General features: G+C 39.9%; 1 protein-coding gene across 1 annotated transcript in view; it reads right to left on the minus strand.

The window, feature by feature from the left end:
• Positions 1-13,810, minus strand: part of pnpla8 (patatin-like phospholipase domain containing 8) — a 97,060-nt gene that overhangs the window by 53,305 nt on the left and 29,945 nt on the right. Inside the window, exon 5 of the mRNA XM_063058234.1 lies at positions 2,426-2,520. Within this exon, the coding sequence (XP_062914304.1) occupies positions 2,426-2,520 (95 nt within the window). The remainder of the gene's footprint in view (positions 1-2,425; positions 2,521-13,810) is intronic.

Below are 13,810 nucleotides of genomic sequence, written 5' to 3' on the forward strand. Positions count from 1 at the left end.
AGGATTCAAACCCTGGTCTCAAAGAACCATGAGCAAACTTAGCAAATCTAATTCATTATTTTGAGCAACATCATCAATTGTCATGTTTCTTAACTTAGCTTCCACACTGCAATGATTTTGTCCCTTGCAAAACAATGGATATGTTGAGTCAAGCTGCATCCTCTTCTGGTAGACAGCATATGTCTTATTTCTCATTTCACTTGTTTATAACATAAAATAACATGGAATAGATGGCTTTGTGGCTAAGTTTGCTGACGATACGAAGATAGGTAGAGGGGCCGGTAGTGCTGAGGAAATGGAGAGTCCGCAGAGAGACTTGGATAGATTGGAAGAATGGGCAGAGAAGTGGCAAATGAAGTACAATGTTGGAAAGTGTATGGTTATGCACTTTGGCAGAAAAAATAAACGGGCAGACTATTATTTAAATGGGGAAAGAATTCAAAGTTCTGAGATGCAACGGGACTTGGGAGTCCTCGTACAGGATACCCTTAAGGTTAACCTCCAGGTTGAGTCAGTAGTGAAGGCGGCGAATGCAATGTTGGCACTCATTTCTAGAGGAATAGAGTATAGGAGCAGGGATGTGATGTTGAGACTGTATAAGGCACTGGTGAGACCTCACTTGGAGTACTGTGGGCAGTTGTGGTCTCCTTACTTAAGAAAGGATGTGCTGACGTTGGAGAGGGTACAGAGAAGATTCACTAGAATGTTTCTGGGAATGAGAGGGTTAACAGATGAGGAATGTTTGTCCGCTCTTGGACTGTATTTCTTGGAGTTTAGAAGAATGAGGGGAGACCTCATAGAAACATTTCAAATGTTGAAAGGCATGGACAGAGTGTATGTGGCAAAGTTGTTTCCCATGATGGGGGAGTCTAATACGAGAGGGCATGACTTCAGGATTGAAGGGCGCCCTTTCAGAACAGAAATGCAAAGAAATTTTTTTAGTCAGAGGGTGGTGAATCTATGGAATTTGTTGCCACGGGCAGCATTGGAGGTCAAGTCATTGGGCGTATTTAAGGCAGAGATTGATAGGTATCTGAGTAGCCAGGGCATCAATGGTTATGGTGAGAAGGCGGGGCAGTGGGACTAAATAGGATAAAATGGATCAGCTCATGATAAAATGGTGGAGCAGACTCGATGGGCCGAACGGCCTACTTCTGCTCCTTTGTCTTATGGTCTTATGGTCTTAAAACCATTCCTTTTCAATTTTCCAAGATGAGCCTGAACTGTTAACTATCAGTGCCCTCTAGTGTTCATAACAAGCCTTATCCTAAAGTTTGCACAAGGCATCATCCTAAGAGCACAGACACAATAAAGAGAAAGTTGTAACATTTATCATATTACATATAAAAATCATCTTTTCAAATTTGGCTTGAATGTTAGAATCCAAAGGAAACAAAAACTCAGTTTAAAACTATACAACCATGCCAATCAAACCAGTTCAATTCTACTAGTGGTGAAGAACAACGTTGGTAGATGAAGAACTGAGCAAAGCTTTCAATAAGCTACATGCTAAATATACTGTAGCTGATCTAAGTAGCAAGTCATCCTCCAAATTCTTAAAGCAGTAAAATAATCGTAAATTGGTGTAGTTTGAGGCAGAATAGTGTAAGCAGGAGGTACAGGAGCTTTAAGTCCCACAACAGTAGGTTCAGGAAGTTAATATCCATCAGACTCCTGAATCAGTGTAGATAACTTCACTCACCACAATAATGAATTGACTCTACAACCTATAGGCCAAGTTTCAAGGATTTTACAATTCATGTTCTTAGTATTACTTATTTACTTTTTTATTTATTATTTGTGCAACTTGTTACTATCTGCAGATTGGACATTGGTCAGTCTTCGTTATGTATTTTTTGATCAAAAATTCTATTGCGTTTCTATATATGTTCCTGCAAATGCCTGCAAGAAAATGAATCTCAAGGGAGTATGGTGAAATACTTCAATAATAAATTGATTTTGATACTTTGAAGTTTACATCACTGCCAATGATAAAAATATTACAAAGATATCATCATCCCTACCTCTCTTCATTACCTCTTTGGTCATAATGGAAGTAACCATTGTAGACTCCAGCAAGTTTTGGAATTTGGCAGTGTTATTCTTAGAGATCGCAGAATTGCTTCAAACAATTAAGCATCAATGACAGAGCATTATTACCAGTCACCAGCTACAAGTTCAAATTATCTGAAGCCAAATTTTGGCTCAAAGCCAATGAGTTCTACTCCATGAAAAAGATAAAGTTATCTTAGGTGCAATAGTGCAAGTAAATTCCTTGGAACCAAAAATCATACAGGGAATAATTCTATAATTGGGGTAATGGGTACAGTGAACTGAAAAACTCCACTAATACATATATTGATGCTCATGTAGGATTCTATTCTTATATCTCCTTGGATCTCCTCCCATATGCACATGAACTTACCTGTGCTAACTCCACAGATGTAGTCAAACAGTTGGTAGACTTGCTTTCCTGTCAATTCCTCAAGTTTACGAAGGGTCTGAAGAGCAACCAATCCCCTACAACAAAAAGAACTATTTTAATGCTTCACCTCCTAGTTTATTAATTCTTTGGAAGAATTAAAAATAATATATTTCTAAATTAAGCAGTGCACCAATGTTTGCTACATTCAAACTTATATTCTATTCATTGCAAATAAACATTTTCAATGCCCATGTTGTGTAAATTTAATAACATATTAATTGTCATTTGTGAACGTTAAGCTTGGAGCAAAGCCACTTACAGGATAGTTAATCCTATAGGATGGCCTCAAAAAGTTATATAAGTGTAACAGTGCACAGCCACTACACTTACATTTCAGATGAGGGTATGTATTGCAGTAAAACACACAAATAGTGCAGGATGGATAATATAGACAAAATGGTGAAGGAGTAGGATGGTCAAGTGGGATCCATTTAATCTCAAAGGGATCTAGTACCCAAATGGAGAGTCAACCCATCAGTTCCCAAGGTTCAGTCCAATTACTGAAGTTCTCAAGGTCAGACCCTAGGAGTATGCGTTTCCCTGGCAAACTTCAAACAGATGAGCTTAGCTCACTGGAATCTGCCCTATCCAGAATCTACGTGTACTGTACATTTGATTCTCACACCAGTGAACAATTACAGAGTTTCTACCAGACATCACCCTATGACACCTCCCTGACAAAATACTCCAAGCAGTATTAAGTATATTAGCCCTCAATCAAATTTCTCAACAGATGACTCATACCCACACAAGACTGATTTGGAAACCAAGGAAAGCAAAAACGATGTAGAAGATATTTATACAAATTGTAATGTCAAAAAATTAGTGTTTTTTAAAAATTCCAAAATGATTAAATTGATGATATGCCATCAAGTCTGATTTTGACTTTTGGGCTAACAGCCTATAACTGCAGCTAAGTAACTTACACAATCTGGATAAGGGCAAAGTCTCGGTATCTGAAGATGATGTGTGGGCTGCCTTCAAGAGAGAGAATTCAATGAAAGCATCTGGTCCGGTCGGAGTACCTGGCCGAGTACTGAAGACATGCTGACCAATTGGCTGGTGTAATCACAGATCACTCTCACTCTGGCAGTGTGTGGTACCCACTTGATTCAAGCAGGTTTCAATTGTACCAGTACCCAAGAAGAGTATGGTAACCTGTCTAAATGACTATCACCCAGTAGCACTTACATCCACAGTGATGAAGTGTTTTGTGCGGCACATCAGCTCCTGAGTGGCGACTTGGATCCGCTCCAATTCGCCTACCGAAGCATCTGCTCTAGACCTGTTGCTATCTCATTGGCTCTTCACACAACCCTGGAACATCTGGACAGCAAAGATGCATACATCAGGATGCTCTTTATCAATTACAGCTCAGCATTTAACACTATTGTCCCCTCTAAACTAATCAGTAAATTCCAAGACCTAGGCCTCAATACCCTCTTGTGCAACTGGATCCTCGATTTCCTCACTTGTAGACTCCAGTCAGTTCAGATTGGCAAAAACATCTCCTCCACAATCTCCATCAGCAAAGGAGCATTGCAGGCATGTGTACTTAGCCCCCTGCTCTACTCGTTTTACACCTGTAACTGTGTGGCTAAGTACAACTCCAATACCATATAAGGGTTTGTTGATAACACCACTGTTGTGGGCTGTATCAAAGAACATTATAAAGTTTTTGACAAGAACAGGCCATTCCGCCCAGCAAAACTTGCCAAATACCTATTCACATGGTTTGTTGAAATAACTATCAAGTTTAGATGTGAAAGTCTCTAACGTACTACTCTCAACTACACAACTAGGTAGTTTATTCCATGTGTCCACAACTTCCTGTGTAAATAAATGCTTCCTGATGTTAGTCTGAAATCTCCCTTTAACCAGCCTTGACCTATGGTCCCATGTCCTTGTTGATAGACTAATTTTGATGTAGCAGCTGGCATCTATCCTAATTATGCCCTTAATGATTTTCAACACTTCCATCATGTCTCTTTTGATTCTACATCTACATTAGCAAAAAAGATTTAATCCTTTCAATCTTTCTTCATAGTTCATACCCTGCAGAACTGGAATGAGCCTAGTCACCCTTCTCTGAAGTCTCTCCAGTGTCTTTGCATCTCTCACAAAATACGGAGACAAAAATTGTACACAGTACTCAAGGTGTGGCCTCACAAGCACATTAAACAGCTTAAGGAGAATGTCTCTAGACTTGAACTCCACTGAGCGTATTATATAGCCCAATATTCTATTAGCCTTCCTAATCACTTCTGTGCATTGTCTAGATGCTGACAGTGATGAGTCTACCAGGATGCCCAAATCCTTCTCACACAGTGCAATTTCTAACTCAATATCCCCTCATTGTATATTTATATCTAATACCTATATGTAATAGTTTACATTTACTTACATTAAATTTCAACTGCCATTTATCTGCCCGCATCTGGATTTTGTTTAGATCTAACTGTATTGATTCTGTTGGCTGAATGTTATCAGCCCGTACCACTAATTTTCTGTCATCTGTGAACTTTACTAGTTTATCTGTTATGTGCTTATCCAAATCATTAATGTAAATTAAAAACAGTACCCCCAAAACTGATCCCTGCAGAACCCCACTTTTAACATCTTCTAGGTGTGAAAATGATCCTCTCAGCATAACTTGTTTCCTGTTTTTGTCAATTCTGCACCCGTTTGCACACCTTACCCTAAATCGCTACCTCCTATAATTTGATTATTAACCTTTTGTCAAAAGCCTTCTGAAAGTCCAAGTAAACTGCTCTATCAACTGCTGTATTGTTATCATAAATTTTAGTTGTCTCTTCATAGAACTCCAGCACGTAAGTGTAACACCCTGGGAAAAGTCTCACTGCTAACACAATAGTCTTTCCGTAGAAGCAGTGTTTAGGTTATGGTCAGAGATAATGGGTGCTTTGAAATGTGAGCTGGGTCCTTTGTTCACCAGGAGATGAAGAGAGAAGACACTGGAGAGAACCGGTCATAGGATTCGACCTGGTGGGGGATTGTGATTTGATGGAGCAAGGTGCCACAGTTCAGCTGGTGAATATGACTTCTGCAAGAGTTGAGCTCCAACTTGTGCACAGTTGACTGCTTAATTATAACGGGACCTTTTTGTTTTTTTTCTCTCTTTTCTTTACTAACCCTTTAGTTAAGATTCATAAATATAATTCCTTTAATCGTATGCAGAGTGCTGTCTGTTATTTCTTGGTACTGGGTTGTAACAGGGTAGCAAGTCACACAGTATCCACACAAACTGGGGTTTAGGGTGAGAGAGCCACCTCAATCTCACGGGTTTGGTGGGACCGGAGCGTGTATTCCCTAAACTTGCGCAGTCAAGGAAACCAGGCGGGGTTCCATTAGTAAAACACAATTTCCCCTTTCTGAACCCATGCTGGCTTTCTGCTAACATGTTTGTTCTCATCAGCTGCTTTTCCGTCTCATTCTTTATTAATATTTCCATTATGTTACCTACGATACACATTAAGCTTAATGGTCTATAGTTACCAGGGTCAGTGTGGTCACCCTTCTTATACACTGGGACAAAGTTAGCCCATTTCCAGTCCTCAGGGACTCTACCAGTCTGCACTGCCTTTTGAAAAATACATGTTAGGGGGTATTATATATAATCACAGACCTCTTTAAGTACTCGTGGGTGCATGTTGTCTAATCCTGAGGATTTATTAAGTTTAGTTTTTACTGATATACTCTGCCAAAAAATTTCGAGACTAACACTTGTTCCTAAAGGCTTAACAACTCTGTACTCATTCTACCTTGATTGTTACAAAATATAAAATCTAGACAGGCCTCCCCTATTGTTGGTGCATTAACATACTGGGTCAAAAAAAAACAATCTTTCAGTATCTCAATAAACTCACTTTCCTGTAATCCATTAGTCACTGGGTTCTCTCACTCAATATTCAGGAAATTGAAGTCTCCCATATCTATAAAATCACCCTCAGAACTTGATTTTTTAATATTCTGAGAGAGAAGTTTATTAAAATCATCATCAGCATGGGGGCGGGGTTCTATAACATACACCCAATGTTATTCCTTTATCTTTATAGCTTTCAATTCTCAGCCAGGTATCTTCACTAAGTTTCGATCCATCTCCTATCATAAACAGCCTCACGTTTAAATTCTCTCTTATGTATATGGCTACTCCCCCACCTTTACGATCTTCTCTTCTTTCGTGAGTAAATATATCCTTTAATGCTATATTCATCACCATTCTTTGAGGTCTGCCAGGTTTTAGTTATTGCTTTTTATCATATTTATATGTGCATGAACATTGACTTCTCTAACTTCCGCTAATGCCCCACCTCCTCCTCGTGCCCCATCCGTTATTTATATACACACATTTTCTCTCTCTCTCTCTCCTTTTTCTCCCCCTGTCACTCTGACTATACCCCTTGGCCATCCTCTGGGTTTTCCCCCTCCTCCCTCTTTTCCTTCTCCCTGGGCCTCCTGTCCCATGATCCTCTCATATTCCTTTTGCCAATCACCTGTCCAGCTCTTGGCTCCATCCCTTCCCCTCCTGTCTTCTCCTATCATTTTTGATCTCCCCCTCCCCCTCCCACTTTCAAATCTCTTACTAGCTCTTCCTTCAGTTAGTCCTGACGAAGGGTCTCGGCCTGAAACGTTGACTGTACCTCTTCCTGGAGATGCTGCCTGGCCTGCTGCGTTCACCAGCAACTTTGATGTGTGTTGCTTGAATTTCCAGCATCTGCAGAATTCCTCGTGTTTACTTTATTCTTAATACTTCTTGCATTTACACAGGCCATCATTAATCTCCTACTGATATTTTTCATCCTCTCCTGACCCACTTTCATATTTTTGAAGCCTATAATCGGTTTATGTCCTAATATGTTATTCCCCACTATGGTGTTTAAACAGTTGAGCCTGGCCTGTCCTAAGTTCTCTGCCCCTCCATTCCCTAGTTTGAACAGCCCTCAATTAACTGGGGGTTGATGATCACGCTGCCGTTCTTTTCTTTCTTGGTTTCATGGCTATTTGGAGAAGAATTTCAGAGTTGTATACTTTGATAATAAATGAATCTTTGAACCTTTGAACTATTTAAGAAGGGAGGGAGTCAAAAGACAGGAAATGATAGGCTAGTTCACCAGACTTAAGTACTTGGAGGCACATGACAAAATAAGCTGAAGTTAGCATGGTTTCCATGGAAATCTTGCTTGACAAATCTGTTGGAATTCTTTGAAGAAATAACAGGCAGGATAGACAAAGAAGAGTCAGTGGATGCTGTTTACTTGGGGTTTCAGAAGGCCTTTGACAAGGTACCACACGAGACTGCCAAATAAGACAAAAGCCCATGGTATTACAGGATAGATACTAGTATGGACAGAAGACAGGCTGATTGGCAGAAAGCAAAGAGTGGGAATAAGGGGGCCTTTTCTGGTTGGCAGTCAGTGACTAGTGGCGTTCTGCAGGGGTTGATGCTGGGTCCACAACTTTTCACATTATGTCAATGATTTGGATGACAGAAACTAAAATTTTTAAAATATTTGAGATTTAAGAACCAAAATCAGGTTTAGTATCACTGGCATATGTCATGAAATTTCTTGTTATGTGGCAGCAGGGCATTGCAATACATAATAACTGTAAATTACAGTGTGTGTATGTGTATATGTACACACATACATACACACATACACACACACACACATACAGTGGCATGTAAAAGTTTAGGCACTCTGCATGGTCAGTACTTACTAACACCCCCTTTGGCAAGTATCACAGCTTGTAAACGCTTTCTGTAGCCAGCTAAGAGTCTTTCAATTCTTGTTTGGGGAATTTTCACCCATTCTTCTTAGCAAAAGGCTTCTAGTTCTGTGAGATTCTTGGGCCATCCTGCATGCACTGCTCTTCTGAGGTCTATCCACAGATTCTTGATGATGTTTAGGTCGGGGGACTGTGAGGGCAAATGTCAAAACCTTCATCTTGCACCTCTTGAGGTAGTCCATTGTGAATTTTGAGGTGTGCAGACATCCCACCCTGCAAAAACTCATTTCAGGGAGGTAGCACTCCCACCTCTCCCGCAACACCATATACCACCCCCCGCCCCCCCACCGCCCGTCGACCTCCAAGGGTGTATGTAATACTTTGTTTATTGATTTTCTCTAATCTGTAAACCAAGTTGGGTATATGCAGAAAATGTGACATTAAAATATGTACTTATATTATATCATCATGTTTATTCTTTTACAACTTTAAGCAAATCTACAGGGAGTTTGGCCTCATCACGTAGGACATCAATAGCGTAGCTCCTTAGCAGCTAGCCAGCTAGTTTAAATAACGTTAGCTATGCTGTAATGACACCTATTAAACTCACCTCAACATGTCTTTTACATTTTAACCCGCCATGGGCAATAGAAAAGTCACTGTTGCAACAGTGCAGCGAGCAACACTGTCATTATTTTTGAGGTCGACTGTAAAGCCCGCCCACAGAGAAAACTGATAGGTCTACTTAGCAACATTTTTTGCACCGCAGACTGGTTTAATAATGACAATATTCTTGCAGGCCGGCCGACCAGGGGCCGGGGGCGGGGGGTGTTAATCACGACTGGAATATAGGTGATAAGTCAATAGCATCATATCATTTTAAGTAACGTTCAGTTATTAAACACAGCGCATATTTTCCTGGTATGAACATATAAAATCATTGCAACACACCAATATCACTGAATCAGTGCAAGCCCTGGGCTTGCTTTCCTGCAACAAGACGGTCCTATCGAGGGGTGACAAGAGACAGTGATACTCGAAGGGGGCTCCTTATGTCCAGTCTATTCCGCAATTTAGTTTTCGTTACATTCATTGCAGAAAACTCCGCTTCGCAGCGATATGATGTTGGAAATGGAAGCGACGTTTTCAGTGCTTTCGTGGCTATCTCAGGATATTTAGCCTTGACTTTGATCCAGAATGCCAGCAGAGATGTTATGTCAAACAAACTTTTCAGCCCGCCGTCATTTACAAGCTCGAGGAGTTGATCTCCTTCCTGCGCTGACACGGATGACGCGCGGGTAATGACCTTGCAGGTGTTCAAATTCAACAGTGCGTGACAGGGAATGAGGAAAGGTGCAAATGACTGATATCGTTTCATATTGCCAAATCGTATTGTTTCCTCACGGCCTGATGGTTGGGGACCACTCTTAGCACGAAGAGAGACCAATCAGGATGCTCACATCCCTCTCCCTCTCAAAAAAATCTATTTCCGGGATATTGTATATAATTTCTGGGCGTCAGGAAACCACTATCGATATGCAGGAGAAGTGGGATGGCTGGGTGTGTTTAGGATCATTATCCTGTTACAGAAGCCATCCTCTTTTCGTCTTCAGCTTTTTTACAGACGGTGTGATGTTTGCTTCCAGAATTTGCTGGTATTTAATTGAATTCATTCTTCCCTCTACCAGTGAAATGTTCCCCGTGCCACTGGCTGCAACACAAGTCCAAAGCATGATCGATCCACCCCCGTGCTTAACAGTTGGAGAGGAGTTCTTTTCATGAAATTCTGCACCCTTTTTTCTCCAAACATACCTTTGCTCATTGCAGCCAAAAAGTTCTATTTTAATTTCATCAGTCCACAGGACTTGTTTCTAAAATGCATCAGACTTGTTTAGGTGTTCCTTTGCAAACTTCTGATGCTGTATTTTGTGGTGAGGATGCAGGAAAGGTTTTCTTCTGATGACTCTTCCATGAAGGTCATATTTGTGCAGGTGTCACTGCACAGTAGAACAGTGCAACACAACTCCAGAGTCTGCTAAATCTTCCTGAAGGTCTTTTGCAGTGAATCGGGGGTTTTGATTTGTCTATCCAGCAACCCTACGAGCAGTTTTCTCGGAAAGTTTTCTTGGTCGTCCAGACCTCAACTTGACCTCCACCATTCCCATTAACTGCCATTTCTTAATTACATTACGAACTGAGGAAATAGCTATCTGAAAACGCTCTGCTACTTTCTTATAGCCTTCTCCTGTTTTGTGGGCATCATTTATTTTAATTTTCAGAGTGCTAGGCAGCTGCTTAGAGGAGCCCATGGCTTCTGATTGTTGGGACAAGGTTTGAGAAGTCAGGGTATTTATAAAGCTTTGAAATTTGCATCACCTGGCCTTTCCTAATGATGACTGTGAACAAGCCATCAGCTTAAGAAGTTAATTAAGGTCAGAGACCTTGGTAAAAGTCATCTGAGAGCTTAAATCTCTTGGGGTGCCCAAACTTTTGCATGGTGCTCCTTTCCTTTTTTTCCCCACTCGAAAATTGTACAAAAGAAAAATAATACACTAATCTTGCTTAAAATGTTGAAAAGAATGTTTCATCTTTAACTTTATGACTTTTGGAGAACAGTTCACCTTCTACTCACTTAACTATTCACAGTAACAGAAATTTTGACCGGGGTGCCCAAACTTTTGCATGCCACTGTATATATATACAAAATATACACACACACACATATATATATATATATATATATATATATATATATATATACACACACACACACACATATTATATATATACACACATACATACACACACACACACACACACACACACACACACAAGTTAAATAAGCAGTGCAAAAAGAAAAAAATAGTGAAGTAGTTGTCCCAATACTGAACTGAGGAACACCAGTAGTCACTGGCAGCCAACCAGAAAATGGCCCCCTTTATTCCCACTCACTGCCTCCTGCCTATTAGCCATTGCTCTATCCATGCCAGTATATTTCCTGTAACACCACAGGATCTTTACCTAAGCAACCTCATGTGAGGCACCTTATCAAATGCCTTCTGAAAATCTAAGTAAATGACATCCATTGCCTCTCCTTTGTCCACCCTGCTTGTTACTTCCTTGAAGAATTGTAACAGATTTGTCAGGCAAGATTTCCCTTCACAGAAACTATGCCAACTTTGACATTTTATCATTCTCCAAGTACCCCGAAACCTCATCCTTAATAATGGACTCCAACACTTTCCCAACCACTAAGGCTAACTCACCTATAATTTCCTCTTTTTTGTCTTCCTCCCTTCTTAAAGAGTGGAGTTGCAATTTTCCAGTCCTCCGGAACCATGCCAGAATCAAGTGATTCTTGAAAGATCATGACCAATTAATCCGTTTTCTCTGGTGGCTTATCCACCTCAAGAGCTTTCAGTTTGCCTAGCATTTTTTCCTTTGTAACATGTTGGAATCTGGAGCACAAAAGTTGGAGGAACTCAACAGGTCAGCCAGCATCTCTAGAGGGAGACACACATGCAAGATTTCAACCTAAAACATTTGACAACTCCTTTCCCCAACAATGTTTGTTTAGCCAACAGAGATGTCCTATCAGTTTTGTTTTCATTGCTCTGCGGAGAGAAATGGACAGTTGACACTTTGGGTCAAGGCCCTTCATCTAGTCTGAAAGAAATAGGTGAGGAGAAGGGACAGAGCAAGAGTTTGCAAATGAAAAATGGATCCATGTGAGAAGCTGTATTTTAATTGCAAAGTGTAAAACTACGGAAAATGAACTACTGGGTTGATATTGAGATTATTTTCCTCAATTAATTTTTTCATAACAAGAATCTTCTGTTTCTCTCCCATCATTCATATATTCAACAGAGAACAAGACTTTTTACTGGAGGCCAAGACTATGAATAAAGAACTGTTAATTTCAATTGTTTCAAGTTTCTGGGTGTCAATATCTCTAAGGACCTAACCTGGATGCAACATATTGATGCAGCTATAAAGGTGGCAAGACAGTGCCTATATTTCATTTGGAGTTTCAGGAGATTTGGCTTGTCAACTAAAACACTCAAAAATTTCTACAAATGTACAGGGGAACATTCTGACTGGCTGCATCACTGTCTGGTATGGAGGGGGGCAATGGCACAAGAGCGAAATAAGTTGCAGAAACTTGTAAAATTAGTCAGCTTAATCATGGGTACAAGCTTCCGTAGTATCCAAGACATCTTCAAGAAGTATTGCCATAGGAAGATGGCATCCATCATCCAAGACATGCCCTCTTTACACTGTTATTGTCTGGAAGGACACACACACTCAGTGACTCAGGAACAGTTTCTTCCTCTCTGCCATCCGATTTCTAAATGGACTTTGAACCCATGAACACTACCTCACTACTGTTTTAAAGTCTGTTATTTTGTATTACTTATTTTAATTTAACTATTTAATAGATATATATACACACACACATTAGATGCAACTCAGGTTTTTTCTCTATATTTATTTATCATGTATTTCATCACCACAAGACTATAATACCACAAGATATAGAAACAGAATTAGGCTGTTTGACCCATCATGACTGCTCTATTTCTCTCCAGCCCCAATCTCCTACCTTCTCCACATATCCCTTCATGCACTGACTAATCAAGAACCTATCTACCTCAGCCTAAAATATACATAAAGACTTGGCTTCCACAGCCATCTGTGGCCATGAATTCCACTCTCTGACTGAAGAAATTCCACACCTCCATTCTAAAAGATGCCCCTCTATTCTGAGGCTGCGTCCTCTGGTCTTAGATTCTCCCACCATAGAACCACAGCCATAAAGTTAACAAATTTCATGACGTATGCCAGTGATATTAAATCTTATTCTTATAACAACAGGAGTAATATATATGCTTCAATGTTGTTATTGTAACTTGATACACATCATAGTGTGTTTGGAAAGTTCTGATCAGCAGCACTCTGTATTCAAGTTTCAGTAAGAGGCAGGTACATTCTGTTCCTCCTGTTGCTTCAAATTTAACACTGCAATTACTTGTTCAGGAATGGAAGAGGTAGCAGCAAGCAGGTCCCAAAATAACACTACCGCGAGGGCTCAATGTACAAACTAATGAAGAGGAATAATTATCTCTTAACAGGTTTGATAACATATCAAACCTCTGCAGTGATTAAGCTGCATAAGTTATTAAACTCTGTGAATAATTCTGACAAATAAGCAATGTCATGCCTAATATTTTGAGTTGATTCCTCAATGAGGCGTTCAAGTCTTCAAAGAATTTTATCACAATTTCAAAAAGTGCAGAAAAGTGTCTTAGGCAGTTTCTTTCTGAGAACCATCTGATCTCTGTGTGCACAAGCAAGCATTCAAACTGTTCATCATTCTCAATACAAAGTTCTCAAAATAGTCCAGAATTGAGAGTATGGGATTTTATTTTATTTATTGTGATAACATTATTTAATGATCTGTGCAGCCATACACTTAAGATTTTTGAGACAAGATGTTCATGAATTACACAGTGAGTTGTAAATATGTTAGGAACAGTTTTTTTCAAGAAAGTAATAACCCCACAGTAGCATCCTGTC

Source organism: Mobula hypostoma, chromosome 9 (genome assembly GCF_963921235.1).
Source record: "Mobula hypostoma chromosome 9, sMobHyp1.1, whole genome shotgun sequence".
Lineage (NCBI taxonomy): Eukaryota > Metazoa > Chordata > Chondrichthyes > Myliobatiformes > Myliobatidae > Mobula > Mobula hypostoma.